Genomic DNA, 19,355 nt, shown 5'->3' on the forward strand with positions numbered 1-19,355 from the left:
TCTTGAATGTACGAATTGAGATGCCAGTGGCAAGGCTTCTCAAACTAATCCTAGTTATATGCTACTTTATATTAAAACAATGTAAACGAAATAGGCTATTCATACTATTGCTTCCAGAAGTCTGTTGAAAGTAGCCTAATTTCTGCCCCACGTAAGAGGCGAGTACTTTTGAGCTATGTGCGTGTAATAGCCTAACGGTGCTCTGAGCTACACTATTCTCTGCTCTTCCTCCATCTTTATGCGGCAAATCAATGAATGGATGTGTGTTACTTGCTGGCTCTCACAGGGACCAACCCGGTTGCCTCACCGTTGATCAATTCCCTTCAGGCGCTGCAAAGATGCAGTGATCTCCTCATAATGGGATGGGTTTCTTGGAACGCTCCACTCTTGATCTTGGGCGTAATTTGACAAAATGTAGGAATTGAGCATACGTATGTTAAATAGATTCAGGTCCTTTTCATGGACTGTCGGTTTTAGATTAATGCTGTGAAGTTAGTCTCGTGTACCTGAAAGTGATCTATCCGAATGTTAAGTACAGATTAGTGGGCGCCACTGAGGTGTATAAATGAACGGTGAGCGTGCTTTCATTGTTGACGCTCACCAACGTGCGCGCACTTGCCAGCGTCAAGTTTCCGCCCTCTTCCCTTGCTGGCCAATCACTTTTCTTCCCCATCTACTTCATTCTTCCGGTATTATGGCCGCTTGCAGTGTAAGGGACGACGAGTGTGAAATGTTATGATTATGAAAAGTTTTCGGTGAAACCGGTGGATTAAGGATGCTCGTGACCGTGATGTTACGGTTTCCCGTCTGTCGGCCGTCAGTTCGGGCAGTGCTTCACTGTCAGAGGCGCTTTAGCAAGGTGTGCAACCTTATTAAACCGTTTTCTGTTATGAAATGTAGCTGTACTGGCCTGCTGAGTACAGTATCATTGGGTTGTGTAGCCAGTCTTCTCCAAATCAGTGGTGTAGCATTGTCCTATGACCGCGCATGTACATAGGTGTGGGCGTGTCCTCTGACAAACCATTGGATGGATCTATGAATAGCCCTGAAAGTGTTCTTACGGCCAAACAAGACTGTCAACTGTAAACTGTCATGTCATTTGTGTCTTTGTGTGACCACAAGGTTATACATTTTTTTAGGGGTGTTTGGTGGGAGGGGACAGTTCTCAATTAAGCATATTATTGGGTTCTCTCTCTCTCTCTGAAATATGCAACTATTAATGTATGTATGATCATAATACATTCATTTTGTTATGAATGCCATATTGTGTGAAGATTTGATTTAAAACGATTACATGGTAATAATATGATCCCCTTGTCTGTATTGTTGTTGTTCATATTGACCCCTGTGCTCTCTTCTTTCTTAATTTCTTCCCCTCTGCCTTTAGATACAGGCATCCCCTGCTCTGTCTGAGCGTGTGCGGGTGTTTGAGTCTCTCAGAGAGAGGCAGGGACAGCAGAGGACAAGCGGCACCGCGAAACAGGCCTTCAGCGTCCGATTGGCTGATGGCAGGACGATGAATGGCACCACAGGCGTGACCACGCCGTCAATCATCGCTCAAAACGCACGGTTAGCCTCTCAGATGTGTGTGTGTGTGTGTGTGTGTTATTCAGAATCCTAAAAGTCAGGGAAGGGTTATCCCCAGTGCTTGACTTGGAATTCAATAGGTGCTGGTACTTATTTTGAGTGCCGGTACTGTTTTATATTTAGGTAAAGGAACACTGAAATTCTTTTGAGCTAATATTCTATAAGAGGTGCAGGAACTCAAGCAGCAGAAATTGAGGTGCTGGTACTCTGCTCCATTGAGCTACTGTCCAATTCAAGCACTGTTTATCCCTCAGAACACGTGTCGTGTTTAGACAGGTAGCCCAATTATCTTATTTTTTTCCGCTATTTGGTCCTTTGATTCATCAGATCTTTTCACATCAGGTCGTTTTCAGAGCTGGTCTGATTGGTCAAAAGACCAATTAGTGGGGGAAAAATCAGAATTGGGCTGCCTGTCTAAATGCAGCCTTAGTAACTCCCTGCAGAGTCCTACAGGCCTTTCTCAGTCCCTGGGACACATAGGTGTCCCATCTCTTTGCTTTCAGATTGGAATTAGGTGAAATTGGATAGGTGTAAGCAAACATATTGACATTGTCTCTAACCCTCCTACACTCCATGTCTGCAGTGTGAAAGGTGCTCTGGTCTGCAGGGTGAATGGAGAGCTGTGGGAGCTGCTTCGCCCCCTGGAGGCTGACTGTGAATTACAGCTGCTAGGCTTCAACACCACAGAGGGCAAACAGGTACTTCATAAGGACATTCTCATTCATCTAACCCAATAGAAGATGTTACATGTAGAGTAGTCAGAGGCAGAGGGTGACCTCTTCTCTATCTTATCCCCTCTCGCTCATCTCTTTCATTTTCTCCATTTCTCCCCCAGGCGGTGTGGAGGACAGGAGCGTGTGTTGTGGGGTGGGTGTTAGAGAGGGTGTTTGGGGTGGAAGTGTGCAGAGAGGGTGTGTCAGAGTCTGGCCTCTACTGTGACCACCTCCCGGAGAACAGGTAAGATATTTCCCTCTCTTTGTAATATAATATATGCCATTTTGCAGATGCTTTTATCCAAAGCAACTTAGTCATGACATTTTACCCCACTAACCACCCCCTCACCTTTTGGCACCCCTTTAAGACAGAACCCCTTTAAGACAGAACCCCTTTAAGACAGAACCCCTTTAAGACAGAACCCCTTTAAGACAGAACCCCTTTAAGACAGAACCCCTTTAAGACAGAACCCCTTTAAGACAGAACCCCTTTAAGACAGAACCCCTTTAAGACAGAACCCCTTTAAGACAGAACCCCTTTAAGACAGAACCCCTTTAAGACAGAACCCCTTTAAGACAGAACCCCTTTAAGACAGAAACCCTTTAAGACAGAACCCCTTTAAGACAGAATAGCTGCTTTGAGGGAGGGAGGGAGGGAAGGAAGGAAGGATGCATTTGTTCTCTAACAGAGCCCCTGGGATATTTTTTATTTATTTATTTATTTTAATACATTTGCTAAAACTGTTTTTGCTTTGTCATTATGGGTCTTGTGGATAGATTGAGGGGGGGGGGACGATTGAATCCATTTTAGAATAAGGCTGTAACGTAGCAAAATGTAGAAGAAGTTGAGTGGTTTGAATACTTTCCGAATGCACTGTATACACAGAGAAACAGTACTTACCCCTGGTCTCTCTCCCAGTGCCCTGTCCCTAGCTGAGCTAGAGGAGAGATGTAAGGAGGCCGCTGGCCAGAAGCTTCCTCTCTCCAGACTGGAGCTGAACAGGCAGGAAGTTACAGAGCTCTTCCAGGTCAGAGGTCATTGGCTCTGTTTGTCATTGGTTGCATCAGAAATGGCATCCTATTTCTTATGTAGTTCCCTATATAGGGAATAGCGTGCCATTTAGGACATAGCCATTGTGGTTGGAAACAGGCATTTGGCTCAATACCAGTACTATTTTGGACCTTACCTGCACTAAATGTATTTGGCTTAGAGTGTTTGGTTAGTCGTTTAATGACGCAGGGATGGTATGAAGTTGGTACAGAATGAGACATTTGATGGCATTACGGTTATGGCCCACATTATTCTAGAATGTAGGTGTGTTGCTTTGCTCCCACCTGTAGCAGCTTGTGGAATTGACTGTTTACATGTGTTGTCTTTAACCTCTGTAATGGTCATCTAGGAATGTCTGTAATTCAAGGGGTGTGGCCGTGATACACTAGTGTGTATGTGTACTAACTGACTGTGTTCTGTCATCTAGGACAATGCTCTGAGACTCCAGTTGATTGAAGAACAGATGAGTGGACCTACTGTCACAGTCTACAGGTTTGTTGCTCAACATCTCACAGCCTGATACAACACACACACCACAGTCATGGTCTGTTTTTAAGGAGAAATTACTGTATACTAGGATACTAGGATGATATGTCCATCTCTTCCTGTTCCGTGTGTGGGTCAGGTGTGGAGACAGCATAGGAGTCTGCAATGGTCCTCTCCTCCCTAACACTGGTCTCCTCAAGGTCTTCAAGATGCTGCAGGTATGTGTGTGTGTGTGTGTCAACCTGCCTGCATATCAGTTCAGTGAGGAATATACAGTTCTTGTCTTCTTCTCATGACATCTAAACTACACTGGATGTAAAAATTGAATGTACAGGATAAAAAAACAACAGTAAAATGGGTTTCCATCGCATCTTCATCTCTACTGATGGTTTTGTCACAAACCATGTTGAGTTATGTAGCGAATGTTCTCACTCTGGTCCGGGCATGTGTGCTGTAGCCAACAGCTGGCACAGAGTGTGGGTATAGCCTACATGATGAGATTATTATGGACAAAAGAGCAAGATTATTTTTATTTGTCAAAAGGCAGCCATGCATCATACCCTTGATACAGTATTTGGAAAGGAGCATCAAGCTCATCACCTTGTATTTTCACCACCCTGAAGTTCATAACTTGTTTAATCTGTAATCTAATAAACTGCATGCTTTCCTGACATGTCGTAGTGGGAGGACCACACAGACATGTCATCGCGTGACTCCAAGTTTACTTCGTTGTGATGGTTATTATATAAATATTTGCCCATAAAAGCATTTCCACCGCCATTTTAATTTTAGACACTAAATGATCCCACCTTGTCTAGCGTATTTTGTCTACATTTGGAAAGTTTACCGACAAATTTGCTGTTTCCATCCATCCTGTCATGACTTTTTTTAAATCCAACATGTACTTTACTCGCATACAAAGGTTGGATGGAAACCTGGTTACTGTTTAACTCATAACATGGGCTGTGACATTACCATGCAATATAGCCATTAACTCTGACCTCTTCCTGATACTAATGTGTACTGGGACTGCACAGGTCACGCTGGAAATTCCTTACTGGTAAATGACAATCACTTGGCAGTCACTAGCCAGTTAAACGACGCACTGGAGACTAACAGGAGACTAACAGGAGACTAACAGGAGACTAACAGGAGACTAACAGGAGACTTAACAGGTCAGAACAACATGTCACACGGAAGACAAGTGAAACAAAACGCTGCCTGTTTATTTTCCCAGAAGCATTAGAACTGTAGCTTGGTAGCCCGTGATGACAACAATGGCCTATTTGCTGGTGCTGAGCAATTAGTGCTCGAGGTCTGTTCAGTTTCGGTTTGATCTGGTTTATCTCTAGAGAAACTGCGTATCGAGCTCACAGAAAAATTAATGAACTAAATCGAATTCAAATAATTGAACTGACGTTGGTCAATTAGTTGTTTTAAAAACCAACATTTCGGTTAATCACTCAGCACTACTGTTTGCTTTCAAAGTGGAATTTCCATAATGGTATTGTACTGGTCAGAATGGAATTTCCACTTTCCACTCTGGGAGAGCAATAGCCACAGGATATTGTGATTGTCAGTGACCAGTTTCCTGCCCCCGCCAAGTCAAATCCTGTCAATCTTTATTGTCCCAAGGGGAAACGCAGCCCCTGCCCATTATCTGTAGAGCAGTGGTCCTAAAATGGTGGCTTGGAACCACTGCTCTACAGATAATGGCCAGGGGCTGCATTTCCCCTTGGGACAATAAAGATTGACAGGATTTGACTCACTACCTACCGGTCAAACGTTTGAACACACCTACTCATTCAAGTGTTTTTCTTTATTTGTACTATTTTCTACATTGTAGAATAATAGTGAAGACATCAACACTATGAAATAACATATGGAATCATGTAGTAACCAAAAAAGTGTTTAACAAATCTAAATATATTTTATATTTGAGATTCTTCAAAGTAGCCACTCTTTTGCTTTGAATACAGCTTTGCACACTCTTGGCATTATCTCAACCAGCTTCAGGAGGTAGTCACCTGGAATGCATTTCAATTAACAGGTGTACCGCCTTAGTGCAGTCGCAAAAACCATCAAGCTCTATGATAAAACTGGCTCTCATGAGGACCCACACAAGAATGGAAGAGGATAAGTTCATTAGAGTTAACTGCACATCAGATTGCAGCCCAAATGAATGCTTCACAAATTTGAAGTAACGGACACATCTCAACATCAACTGTTCAGAGGGGACTGCGTGAATCAGGCCTTCATGGTCACATTGCTGCAAAGAAACCACTACTAAAGGACACCGATAAGAAGAAGAGACTTGCTTGGGTGAAGAAACATGAGCAATGGACATGAGACTGGTAGAAATCTGTCATTTTGTCTAATGAGTTGAAATTTGAGATTTTTGGTTCCAACCGCCTTGTCTTTGACACAGTGTAGGTGAACGGATGACCTCCGCATGTGTGGTTCCCACCTTGAAGCACGGAGGAGGAGGTGTGGGGGTGCTTTGCTGGTGACAGTCTGTGATTTATTTAGAATTCAAGGCACACTTAACCAGCATGGCTACCACCGCATTCTGCAGCGATACATCATCCCATCTGGTTTGGGCTTGGTGGGGCTATCATTTTGTTTTTCAACAGGACAATGACCCAAAACACACCTCCAGGCTGTATAAGGGCTATTTTACCAAGAAGGAGAGTGATGGAGTGCTGCATCAGATGACCTGGCCTCCACAATCACCCAACCTCAACCCAATTGAGATGGTTTGGGATGAGTTGGACTGCTAAGTGAAGGAAAAGCTCAGCATATGTGGGAACTCCTTCAAGACTGTTGGAAAAGCATTCCAGGTGAAGCTGGTTGAGAGAATGCCAAGTATGTGCAAAGCTGTCATCAAGGCAAAGGGTGGCTATTTTAAAGAATCTAAAATCTAGAATACATTTTGATTTGTTTAACACTTATTTGGTTACTACATGATTCCAATTGTTATTTCATAGTGTTGATGTCTTCACTATTATAAAATGTAGAAAATAGTACAAATAAAGAAAAACCCTTGAATGAGTAGGTGTCAACTCTGGTACTGTATATATTGGACACCTACTCATTTATTCAAGGGTTTTTCTTTATTTTTACTATATATACTGAACAAAAATATAAATGCAACAATTTTACTGAGTTATAGTTCATATAAGGAAATCATTCAATTGAAATAAATTCATTAGGCCCTAATCTATGGTTTTCACATGACTGGGAATACAGATATGCATCTGTTGGTCACAGATACCTCATGCAGCGCGACACATCTCCTTTGCATAGAGTTGATCTCGTCACGGTATCTCTGTGCATTAAAATTGCCATGGATAAAATGCAGTTGTGTTAATTGTCCATCCGTAGCTTATGCCTGCCCATACCATAACCCCACCGCCACCATGGGGCACTCAGTCCACAACATTGACATTAGCAAACCACTCACCCTCCTGACGCCATACATGTGGTCTACGGGTTGTGAGACTGGTTGGACTTACTGCCAAATTCTCTTAAACGATGGCTTATGTTAGAGATATTAACATGACATTTTCTGGCCACAGCTCTGGTGGACATTCCTGCAGTCAGCATGTCAATTGCACGCTCCATATAAAACCTGAGACATCTGTGGCATTGTGTTGTGCGACACAACGCACATTTTAGAGTGGCCTTTTATTGACCCCAGCACAAGGTGCACCGGTGTAATGATCATTCTGTTTAATCAGCTTCTTGATATGCCACACCTGTCAGGTGGATGGATTATCTTGGCAAAGGAGAAATGCTCACTAACAGGGATTTAAACAAATTTGTTCACAAAATGGAGAGAGATAAGCTTTTTATGTGTATGGAACATTTCAGGGATCTTTTATTTAAGCTCATGAAACATGGGACCAACATTACATGTTGCCTTTTATATTTTAGTATATTTCTCTTTTCTGCTACTCTCTCTCTTTCTCTGTCACACTCTGTCTTGTCTGTCCCCCCTTTTTCTGTTCAGGTGTCTCCCGTAACGTTGACCAATCCTGTTGGCATGTCAGGCGTGATGCGTGTGATGGGTGTGGCCTTCCCAGGAGAGATGGAGAGGGAGGAGTGGGAGAGGGAACAGGAGGAGACACGGAAGAGAGACCACAGACGCATCGGCAAGGTGAGGTGGGCGAGGAGAGGGAAGAAAAAAGATCTTGGCCCAATAAGCATAGATATATAAACAACCGGAGACAGGTTGTCATTGGCATGGCAGAGCTACTGTAGCTAGCGGAGAAGTGTAGAAACTATTGCTAACAAACTAACCTATTTTAGCAGGCTAGCTTAGCATCTTGGCTAACTGAGAGGCAAGTGCGACGGTGTCTCAAATGGAGCGTATACTGATATGGGGGAGGTGTGTTTTGCCTCCAGGACCAGGAGCTGTTCTTCTTTAATGACGTCAGTCCTGGAAGCTGCTTCTTCCTGCCTAAAGGAGCTCACATCTACAACACACTCGCTGACTTTATCAAGGTAACACACGCGCACACACCGACGCATCACAACTTTTATGCTTGAAATGTTTGTTTTTATTGATATAAAATAGACTAACTTACACACAAATGTACTATACTTACCAATCCTATCTTACTAGCTACTGCTTCTACAAAATAGATCAGATATTCACAGGAAGCCTATCTCTGCAGCCAACTCCAACACCCCAGGAATGGCTTGTAGTTTCTCCATCAGAAAAATGCCACTGGTCTCCTGGTCCCAGTTTTTCACAAGTTGTCTATCTGTATCTCGTCTATGGGATAGTGTTAAATGCATAGAAATAGAATGGTCAAACCATTAACTTGAATTAGGAGTCCAGTTCTATTCATTCTATTTCTATGCATTTAACACTATCTGACAGATAAACATTGTCAAATAAACTTAATTTAATTGTTGCAAGCAGCACAGTTAGTCACCAACACTCTGGATAACATGCAGACAGCCTAACCAGCTCTGCTAGGGTGAGTAAAATGGTCAGAGTGAGGTGTTCTCTCATTTGTGTCTGGAAGTAGCTAGCAAGTTAGCCAACTTTAGCCAGTTGGGTGATTAACTGACGTTGTGAGGTCAGAACGCTCGATCAACCCTAGTCCTCGGTCAGGGCGTCCAGTGTGTGCTCTGAAAGCTCCTAGAGCGGAGCGCTCTGAATTGACGAACGCCCAGAGCGCTCTCTGAGCACACTATGGAACTCCAGAGTGAATTTATTAACACCCCCTTAGTATTTTATATGATTTTAGAATAGAATGGCCACAACAATCAGCGAAGTACCCTTCCGTGTACACACACAGCCACTAATTCAAACATCTTTACCATGACGGTGACCTCAGGACACTCCTGTTGTAGTCAGGAAATCACCCCAATTACTACACTGTGACTGTCCGTTTTCCAAATAACCCTGGATGACACACGGACAGAGAAGAAATATGTCTGTAATAATTAAGTTGTTACATCTCTGTTCCTCCCTTTCTCTCCACCCCTCCCTTCTCGCTACCCCCCAGACTGAGTACAGAAGGCGTGGCTTCCATGAGGTTGTGACCCCTACTCTATACAGCACTGCACTGTGGGAGCGTTCGGGTCACTGGGAACACTACAGTGAAAACATGTTTACTGTGACCGGTGACACACACACCTATGCACTCAAACCCATGAACTGTCCTGCACACTGGTGAGAACACACACACCCCTTCATTCTGTCTTACTCTGCCCCACACACTGTTCAGGACTTCTCAATAACAGCTCTCTCTGTTCCAGTCTGATGTTTGAGCAGCGTGTAAGGTCATGGAGGGAGCTCCCGTTGCGTTGGGCAGATTTCGGGGCACTGCATCGGAACGAGCTGTCCGGCGCTCTGGGTGGTCTCACCCGGGTCCGCAGGTTCTGCCAGGACGACGCACACATCTTCTGCACTCCCGAACAGGTACACACACACCCGATTCCTGTCATTTGAACCTTTTGGGATATTTGTCCACCCTGGAATTCCTAGGACAGCAGACAGTGGGAGAAAGTGTGATTGTATCCCTGACTCCCCCAATGATTCCCTTATCCCATTAAACCACACGCACACTTGCGCTTATACACACACTGATTCACATGATATTGTGAGGTTTGTTTTCCACTTTGGTTAATCCAATCACTGGAGCAGTCAATACATCAACTGTTCCTTCTCACTCATCTCTAAGTTAACCCTTAACCCCTGGACTCATCTCTAAGTTAACCCTTAACCCCTGGACTCATCTCTAAGTTAACCCTTAACCCCTGGACTCATCTCTAAGTTAACCCTTAACCCCTGGACTCATCTCTAAGTTAACCCTTAACCCCTGGACTCATCTCTAAGTTAACCCTTAACCCCGAAAGCCCTGGACTCTCCAGTTCCACATCTGTTTATTTATACTGTCTTTTACAATGTTGCATTTACATTCTCTATTCTGTCTCCATCACTCTGTCCTCCTTTTCTGTCTGTACTCCTGCTCCCCAATCCCTTCCTGTACCCCCAACCCCCACACACTCTCTTTCTGTCAGTTGGAGGAGGAGATCATAGCGTGTTTGGACTTTGTGAGGAGTGTGTATCGAGTTTTTGGATTCTCCTTCCACTGTCTCCTCTCCACCCGACCTACACCCTGCCTGGGGGAGCCTGCACTGTGGGACCATGCTGAGCAGGTACACACACCACACACACACACACACACACAACATACAGACAGATGTACACGCACAGAGCCAGCTGTGTAAATGTGTTTACTGTCCCACAAGTGATGTCTATAAATCCCAGCACATAGCCTCTATTGTAATCATAATGACATCACGTAATGAGGGACACTTATCCAATCAGTGTTGATATATGGCCATGTGGATGTGATGAACTCAAAGCCCTGTCTGTTCTGTGGCTGCTGTCTATGCTCCCTGCCTCTTCCTCTGTGGAGTAAAGCTCAGGAAATGAACACAGAGAGGAGAAGCTCAATGAAGAAATAAGATCCTTTCTTTCCATTTTTCTCTTTCCCACTTTCTTTCCCTCTTTCACTCCCCTCCCTCTTGTCCCCCCCCCCACTCTCCTCTCTCTCTGTCTCTTTCTCTCTGAGCAGCAGTTGGAGAGGAGTCTGCAGCAGTTTGGAGAGCGCTGGCAGTTCAACCCAGGAGATGGAGCGTTCTACGGGCCGAAGGTCAGTTACACAAGACCCTTCTGTCTGAACGTTGTGTAACGCTGCAACCCGCCCTAAACAGAGCCATGTTATTATCACTCACACACTCTCACATCTTCCTGTTGTCTTAGATTGACATCCAGATCAAGGACGCCATTGGTCGACAGCACCAGTGTGCCACCATCCAATTGGACTTCCAGCTACCAATCAGATTTGACCTGCAGTATGTGGGGTGAGTCACTCATCTATGTCAGTTCAACCTGTGTGTTCTGGGATGTTCCCTGATGCAGCTTCTGCTCTTATCTAACTAATGGTAGATTTAATTGGGTTGCACATGGCTCGCAACATTATTAGACTGAGGGAATTTAAAGCTAGAATCCTAAGTTGTTGTATCTGTTTTTGGACTTATAAATGAATTTTATATATATATATCATAATCTCAGCAAAAAAGAAACGTCCCTTTTACAGGACCCTGTCTTTCAAAGATAATTAGTAAAAAACAGAATAACTTCACAGATCTTTATTGTAAAGGGTTTAAACACTGTTTCCCATGCTTGTTCAATGAACCATAAACAATTAATGAACATGCACCTGTGGAACGGTCCTTAAGACACTAACAGCTTACAGGCGGTAGGCAATTAAGGTCACAGTTATGAAAACTTAGGACACTGAAGAGGCCTTTCTACTGACTCTGAAAAACACCAAAAGAAAGATGCGCAGGGTCCCTGCTCATCTGCGTGAACGTGCCTTAGGCATGCTGCAAGGAGGCATGAGGACTGCAGATGTGGCCAGGGCAATAAATTGCAATGTCCGTACTGTGAGACGCCTAAGACATCGCTACAGGGAGACAGGACGGACAGCTGATCGTCCTCACAGCGGCAGGCCACGTGTAACAACACCTGCACAGGATCGGTACATCCGAACATCACACCTGTGGGACAGGTACAGGATGGCAACAACAACTGCCTCAGTTACACCAGGAACACACAATCCCTCCATCAGTGCTCAGACTGTCCTCAATAGGCTGAGAGAGGTTGGACCGAGGGCTTGTAGGCCTGTTGTAAGGCAGGTCCTCACCAGACATCAACGGCAACAACATCGCCAATGGGCACAAACCCACCGTCGCTGGACCATGAAAAAAGTGCTCTTCACTGACGAGTTGCGGTTTTGTCTCACCAGGGGTGATGGTCGGATTCGCGTCTAGGGTCATTCCCCCCAGAAATGTCCGGGAACTTGCAGGTGCCTTGGTGGAGGACTGGGGTAACATCTCACAGCAAGAACTGGCAAATCTGGTACAGTCCATGAGGAGGAGATCCACTGCAGTACTTAATGCAGCTGGTGGCCACACCAGATACTTACTGTTACTTTTGATTTTGACACCCCACTTTGTTCAGGGACGCATTATTCCATTTTTGTTAGTCACATGTCTGTGGAACTTGTTCATTTTGTCTCAGTTGTTGAATCATGTTATGTTCATACAAATATTTACACATGTTAAGTTTACTAGAAATAAACGCAGTTGACAGTGAGAGGATCTTTATTTTTTTGCTGAGTGTTTATACGTACATACATACAGTTGAAGTTGGAAGTTTACGTACACTTAGGTTAGAGTCATTAAAACTAGTTTTTCAACCTCTCCACAAATTTCTGGTTAACAAACTATAGTTTTGGCAAGTCAGTTAGGACATCCTACGTTGTGCATGACACAAGTAATTTTTCCAACAATTGTTTAGAGACAGATTATTTCACTTATAATTCACTGTATCACAATTCCAGTGGGTCAGAAGTTTACATACACTAAGTTGACTGTACTTTTAAACAGCTTGGAACATTCCAGAGAATTATATCATGGCTTTAGAAGCTTCTGATTTAAATCATTTGAGTCAATTGGAGGTGCACCTGTAGATGTATTTCAAGGCCTACCTTCAAACTCAGTGCCTCTTTACTTGACATCATGGGAAAATCAAATGAAATCAGCTAAGAACTCAGATTTGTTTTTGTTTACCTCAACAAGTTTGATTTATCCTTGGGAGCAATTTCCAAATGCCTGAAGGTACCACATTCATCTGTACAAACAATAGTACGCAAGTATAAACACCATGGGACCACACAGCCGTCATACCGCTCAGGAAGGAGACGAGTTCTGTCTCCTAGAGATTAACGTACTTTGGTGCGAAAAGTGCAAATCAATCCCAGAACAACAGCAAAGGTCCTTGTAAAGTGTCGGATTGTAGGATTTTTAATGAATTTATTTGCAAATTATGGTGGAAAATAAGTATTTGGTCAATAACAAAAGTTTATCTCAATACTTTGTTATATACCCTTTGTTGGCAATGACAGAGGTCAAACATTTTCTGTAAGTCTTCACAAGGTTTTCACACACTGTTCCTGGTATTTTGGCCCATTCCTCCATGCAGATCTCCTCTAGAGGAGTGATGTTTTGGGGCTGTTGCTGGGCAACACAGACTTTCAACTCCCTCCAAACATTTTCTATGGGGTTGAGAACTGGCTAGGCCACTCCAGGACCTTGAAATGCTTCTTACGAAGCCACTCCTTCGTTGCCCAGGCGGTGTGTTTGGGATCATTGTCATGCTGAAAGACCCAGCCACGTTTCATCTTCAATGCCCTTGCTGATGGAAGGAGGTTTTCACTCAAAATCTCACGATACATGGCCCCATTCATTCTTTCCTTTACACGGATCAGTCGTCCTGGTCCCTTTGCAGAAAAACAGCCCCAAAGCATGATGTTTCCACCCCCATACTTCACAGTAGGTATGGTGTTTTTTGGATGCAACTCAGCATTCTTTGTCCTCCAAACACGACGAGTTGAGTTTTTACCAAAAAGTTATATTTTGGTTTCATCTGACCATATGACATTCTCCCAATCTTCTTCTGGATCATCCAAATGCTCTCTAGCAAACTTCAGACGGGCCTGGACATGTACTGGCTTAAGCAGTCTGGCACTGCAGGATTTAAGTCCCTGGCGGCGTAGTGTGTTACTGTGTGTTACTGTGGCTTTGTTACTTTGGTCCCAGCTCTCTGCAGGTCATTCACTAGGTCCCCCCGTGTGGTTCAGGGATTTTTGCTCACCGTTCTTGTGATCATTTTGACCCCACGGGGTGAGATCTTGCGTGGAGCCACAGATCGAGGGAGATTATCAGTGGTCTTGTATGTCTTCCATTTCCTAATAATTGCTCCCACAGTTGATTTCTTCAAACCAAGCTGCTTACCTATTGCAGATTCTGTCTTCCCAGCCTGGTGCAGGTCTACAATTTTGTTTCTGGTGTCCTTTGACAGCTCTTTGGTCTTGGCCATAGTGGAGTTTGGAGTGTGACTATTTGAGGTTAGGACAGGTGTCTTTTATACTGATAACAACTTCAAACAGGTGCTATTAATACAGGTAACGAGTGGAGGACAGAGGAGCCTCTTAAAGAAGAAGTTACAGGTCTGTGAGAGCCAGAAATCTTGCTTGTTTGTAGGTGACCAAATACTTATTTTCCACCATAATTTGCCAATAAATACATTTAAAATCCTACAATGTGATTTTCTGGATTTTCTTTCTCATTTTGTCTGTCATAGTTGAAGTGTACCTATGATGAAATTACAGGCCTCATCTTTTTAAGTGGGAGAACTTGCACAATTGGTGGCTGACTAAATACTTTTTTGCCCCACTGTATATTGAAGCAACATCTCAAGACATCAGTCAGGAGGTTAAAGCTTGGTCGCAAATGGGTCTTCCAAATGGACATCGACCCCAAGCATACTTCCAAAGTTATGGCAAATGGCTTAAGGACAACAAAGTCAAGGTATTGGAGTGGCCATCACAAAGCCCTGACCTAAATTCTATAGAAAATTTGTGGGCAGAACTGAAAAAGTGTGTGCGAGCAAGGAGGCCTATAAACCTGACTCAGTTACACCAGTTCTGTCAGGAGGAATGGGACAAAATTCACCCAACTTATTGTGGGAAGCTTGTGGAAGGCTACCCAAAACTTTTGACCCAAGTTAAACAATTTAAAGGCAATGCTACCAACTACTAATTGAGTGTATGTGAACTTTTGACCCACTGGGAATTTGATGAAAGAAATAAAAGCTGAAATAAATCATTTAAAAAAAAAAATTCTGACATTTCACATTCTCTTAAAATAAAGTGGTGATCCTAACCGACCTAAGACAGGGAATTTTTACTAGGATTAAATGTCAGGAATTGTGAATTTAAAAAAAAAAATGTATTTGGCTAAGGTGTATGTAAACTTCCAACTTCAACTGTACATACACACACTACCATTCAAAGGTTTGGGGTCACTTAGAAATGTCCTTGTTTTTGGAAGAAAATAAAAACAATTGTCCATAAAATAACATCAAATTGATCAGAAATAGGGTGTAGAGAGTCATTTACAACATCAGCAATTGTAGCTGGAAACGGCTGATTTAAAAAAAATATAATAATAATAATGGAATGTCTACATAGATGTACAGAGGCCAATCATCAGCAACCATCACTCCTGTGTTCCAATTGCAAGTTGTGTTAGCTAAGTTTATCATTTGAAAAGGCTAATTGATCATTAGAAAACCCTTTTGCAAGTATGCTAGAACAGCTGAAAACTGTTGTGCTGATTTTTAAAGAAGCAATAAAACTGGCCTTCTTTAGACTAGTTGAGTATCTGGAGCATCAGCATTTATGGGTTCGATTACAGCCTCAAAATTGCCAGAAACAGAGCTTTCTTCTAAAACTCTTCAGTCTATTCTTGTTCTGAGAAATGAAGACTATTCTATGTGAGAAATTGCCAAGAAACTGAAGATCTCGTACAACGCTGTGTACTACTCCCTTCACAGAACAGCACAAACTGGCTATAACCAGAATAGAAAGAGGAGTGGGAGGCCCCGGTGCACAACTGAGCAAAAGGACAAGTACATTAGTGTCTAGTTTGAGAAACAGACACCTCACTAGTCTTCAACTGGCAGTTTCATTAAATAGTACACACAAAACACCAGTCTCAATGTCAGCAGTGAAGTGGAGACTCTGCCTAGAAAGCCAGCATCCCAGAGTTGCAAAGAAAAAGCCATATCTCAGACTGGGCAAAAGAACAGACACTGGACAATGTTTGTAAACAACATAAATAAACACTGTATAGCCTCATAACAAGGTTAAACACATGTTGATATCATGGATGGTCAGTCCTTGCATCCATAGCTCTCAATTTCACAGTGGTTACATTTCTCCAGGCTCATCCCTTCAGAGGTGGGGTGTCCGCTTTGTTATTGTAGCTTTAAGATTGAAGTGATCATCTCTACCCTTTTCTCCCAACATCTTTCTCTCTTCCCTCACCCTCTCTCTCTCCCTTGCTCTCTTTCACCCTTTCTCTCGCTCTCAGGGGGGATGGAGAGACCCACAGGCCAGTGATGGTCCACAGAGCTGTTCTGGGATCACTGGAACGCATGATCGCTATATTGGCTGAGAATTTTTCGGGGAAATGGTGAGAATTGTGTCTGTTTCTATGTCTGTGATTTGATTAATCTATAATGATACCGTTTTGGTTACCCACATTTCTCTTACTCAGTTTCTCTCCTTTCTGTCTCTTTCAGGCCTCTGTGGTTGTCTCCAGCGCAGGTCATGATTATTCCTGTAGGGGGAGGTAGTGAGTCATATGCGCAACAGGTCAGGACTCATAATATCAGATCTGGGTCCATATGTATCAAGTGTCTCAGAGTAGAAGTGCTGATTTAGGGTCAGTTTTGCATTTTGGATCTCAATTCTTAAGATTTAATGAAAAGGAGGAACCTGGTCCTAGATCAGCACTCCTGCTCTGAGACACATTATACACATGGCCCTTGTACTGCAGGCTGAAATCATACCCCCCCCCCCCCCATACACGCGACCAAACACAACATGACTCAGCACACATCAAAAGCTGTACCCCTCAGTGACTCCAGAGGTCGAAGGCTAATCCAACACTGTACCCATACACGGTTCATGACTCTGAAAAGGACTTGATTTGAGGTTAATTTTGATCAGGTTTTTGTACATGCCACTACTCACATATCAATATATTCTACAAGTTCCATCTGCCACATGATTAATGAGCCAGCAGCAGGTAAGACCAGACACAGGAGATAACATGGAATATAGACATGTAATGTTTCTGAGGCCTTTATCAGGACACGGCTCCTGTTTCTGTCTTGACTTGTTGTGACTGGCAGGCTTTTTACAAGACATTGCCAATACATCCTCCTGTATGTAATGCGCATGTAGCCCCAGGGGAGGAGAATCTATCAACACTGCTGATCTGGGGTCTGTCATGATGATACATAGCCAGGTAATACAGCCACCAGTGTCTCGGCCCTCAGGGTGGATTTTAAAAGGTGCCGTCCTTACTGGTATTCTACCGTAGCCTGGTTCCTGTCTCCTCTACCACCACTGTGAGTGATGTGTGTTTTGCTCTTGTTAAGGTGGTCCGACAGTTCCGCGAGGCTGGCTTCATGGCTGACGCGGATGATGACCAGGGTGCCACCTTAAATAAAAAGATCCGCTCTGCACAGCTGGCCCAGTACAACTACATATTTGGTAAGAGTGCGTGGGTGAACATGGATTAGATCACTGCCACAATTTGTAAACATATTGATTCAATAATAGTTTATTTCTCTGTGTGTGTGTCCAGTGGTAGGCGAGAAGGAGTGTGTGAGTGGCACGGTGAATGTAAGGACCAGAGGGGGGAAGCAGCTAGGGAGGAGACTGACAGAGAAGGTCCTGGCATCACTCACACACCTACGAGATGCACGGAGCAACCAGGATGACTTCTAACACACACACCTGTTGTGGATGAAGAATTGCTCACTGTACTTTTGTAATAAAATATAATAATTTAAATGTTTAAACTCTGCTGGGTGTCTTTTGAACACACTTTTTCTGTGTAACTGTCATTATGGACATGGTCATGTTAATGGGGCTGGTGTGTGTGTGTGTGTGTGTGTGTGTGTGTGTGTGTGTGTGTAACTGTCATTATGGACATGGTCATGTTAATGGGGCTGGTGTGTGTGTGTGTAAGTGTTTCATTGTGCAGCACTGGTTGGAGAGACATCCATTTTAGGAGTCTTATCAGGGTTTTCAGGCAACAGTTGTGATTGGTTCTTAATACTCAAATCAGCTCAGCCCTGTTACGTAAGACTGTCATCACTACCTTTAAAAGACTGGAATAGGAAAAGCAGGATACGCAGGGAGCGTGGGGGGATTTGACTAGAATAGGAGAGGGAGCCCTGTGTTTAGTGGAAACAGGAAAGGCAGAACGAAGGTCGGAAGGTTTGAAGTTTTTCCCTCTTTTTTAATTGAGAGAGGGAGCGACGGAACGGAAAGGACATGAGTCACAACAGTGACAGAACAGCTAGGAGAGACCGGGAATAGGGGGGGGCATTATAACCCCGGGGGGGGGGGGGGTCACAGATCAAACACGGACTAGACTGGACAAAGAACCTCTTCAACAAAACGGCTATTGGCCAAAGGCGGCGGTTTCGTGTGCTTAGTTCTACGTGAGCACTTCACTGCCGAGACAGAGAGGGAGGCCGAAAGGAGTAGAATTGGGTTCAGGCCAGGGGGCTTTTGGTGTGTATCGGTCCCTAGAGCCAGACACTAAGTGGGTGACCAGACTGAGCATTACCAGAGGAGGAGAGGTTGGACTTGGCCCCACGTTCCAATCACACAGATTAACGGTCAGGCGATTTTAAAACGGACCAAAAAATGAAGCTTATATCCAATACGCAGGATAAATGCCTTATATTCCTTGTCCCCCTCTTGAATGACTTTCTTTCTCTGAAATGATTAAAGTCGGGGAGTTGTTTGGTGCTGTAAGTGTTCCACAGTAGTTCCAGAGTGGTGACATGGACCATTAGTATCAGTGAACATTCCCAAAACCATTAGTTACTGATAACTACAAGCTCATCAGTCGGGCACTCTACCCTCCTCACAGCATTCCTTCCCCCTATCTCTCTCGCTCTAATCTCTTTCTCCCTACTCTTTCTCTCACTGTACTCTCTTGTTGCTTTCCCTGAACACACAAAGCAATCCTTCATTTGACAGTTCGAGTCGCACAGAGTTCATTCTGAAATTATTTTTAGCCAGAGGGTTGAGAGAGAGGTGGGTTGGGGGCAGAAATAGAGGTTGACCTTTTGACGTTAAAGACAATAACAAAGGGAGGTATAGATCACCATAGGGAGGTATAGACTGCCTATAGGCTATAATGTAACATGTCAATAAGGCTATAGAGGATGAAATGACATAATTTGTTTAGGGGGTTGTTTATTTATTTATATATATATATAGTAGGTAGCCTGCAAGTTCAGGCAGGTACATAAATGACACAGGATGCATTCC

At 43.7% G+C, this 19,355-nt stretch overlaps 1 protein-coding gene across 4 annotated transcripts; it reads left to right on the forward strand.

Moving 5' to 3' along the window:
• The first annotated feature begins 666 nt into the window (after window positions 1-666).
• LOC109884636 (threonine--tRNA ligase 1, cytoplasmic) lies at window positions 667-17,870 on the forward strand. Of its 4 annotated transcripts, XR_004202527.1 has the most exons (19): window positions 667-859; window positions 1,388-1,569; window positions 2,171-2,285; window positions 2,423-2,544; window positions 3,220-3,328; window positions 3,779-3,843; window positions 3,977-4,055; window positions 7,850-7,996; window positions 8,245-8,343; window positions 9,360-9,526; window positions 9,613-9,775; window positions 10,378-10,515; window positions 10,938-11,015; window positions 11,126-11,226; window positions 16,366-16,467; window positions 16,577-16,649; window positions 17,192-17,307; window positions 17,441-17,555; window positions 17,650-17,861. XR_004202527.1 is itself a non-coding variant. In XM_020476582.2 (18 exons), the coding sequence occupies exons 1-18, from the start codon at window positions 776-778 to the stop codon at window positions 17,790-17,792; spliced, it is 2,082 nt and encodes a 693-aa protein (XP_020332171.2). In that variant the 5' UTR covers window positions 669-775; the 3' UTR covers window positions 17,793-17,870. The 4 variants fall into 4 exon arrangements, 2 of the variants coding, with proteins under 2 accessions (XP_020332169.2, XP_020332171.2); XR_004202528.1 differs by having other exon boundaries at window positions 668-859; window positions 16,577-17,307; window positions 17,650-17,858; XM_020476582.2 differs by lacking the exon at window positions 17,192-17,307 and having other exon boundaries at window positions 669-859; window positions 17,650-17,870.
• Window positions 17,871-19,355: the final 1,485 nt, after the last annotated feature.

This window comes from Oncorhynchus kisutch, linkage group LG13, assembly GCF_002021735.2.
Source record: "Oncorhynchus kisutch isolate 150728-3 linkage group LG13, Okis_V2, whole genome shotgun sequence".
Classification (NCBI taxonomy): domain Eukaryota; kingdom Metazoa; phylum Chordata; class Actinopteri; order Salmoniformes; family Salmonidae; genus Oncorhynchus; species Oncorhynchus kisutch.

Bases quoted from the DNA above. Each gene is read 5' to 3' on its own strand.
- LOC109884636 (XM_020476582.2), top strand. From the start codon at position 776: ATGCTCGTGACCGTGATGTTACGGTTTCCCGTCTGTCGGCCGTCAGTT. The intron at 3,844-3,976 runs GTTTGTTGCTCA...TGTGTGGGTCAG, and splicing joins CCTACTGTCACAGTCTACAG to GTGTGGAGACAGCATAGGAG. The intron at 9,527-9,612 runs GTGAGAACACAC...TCTCTGTTCCAG, and splicing joins ATGAACTGTCCTGCACACTG to TCTGATGTTTGAGCAGCGTG.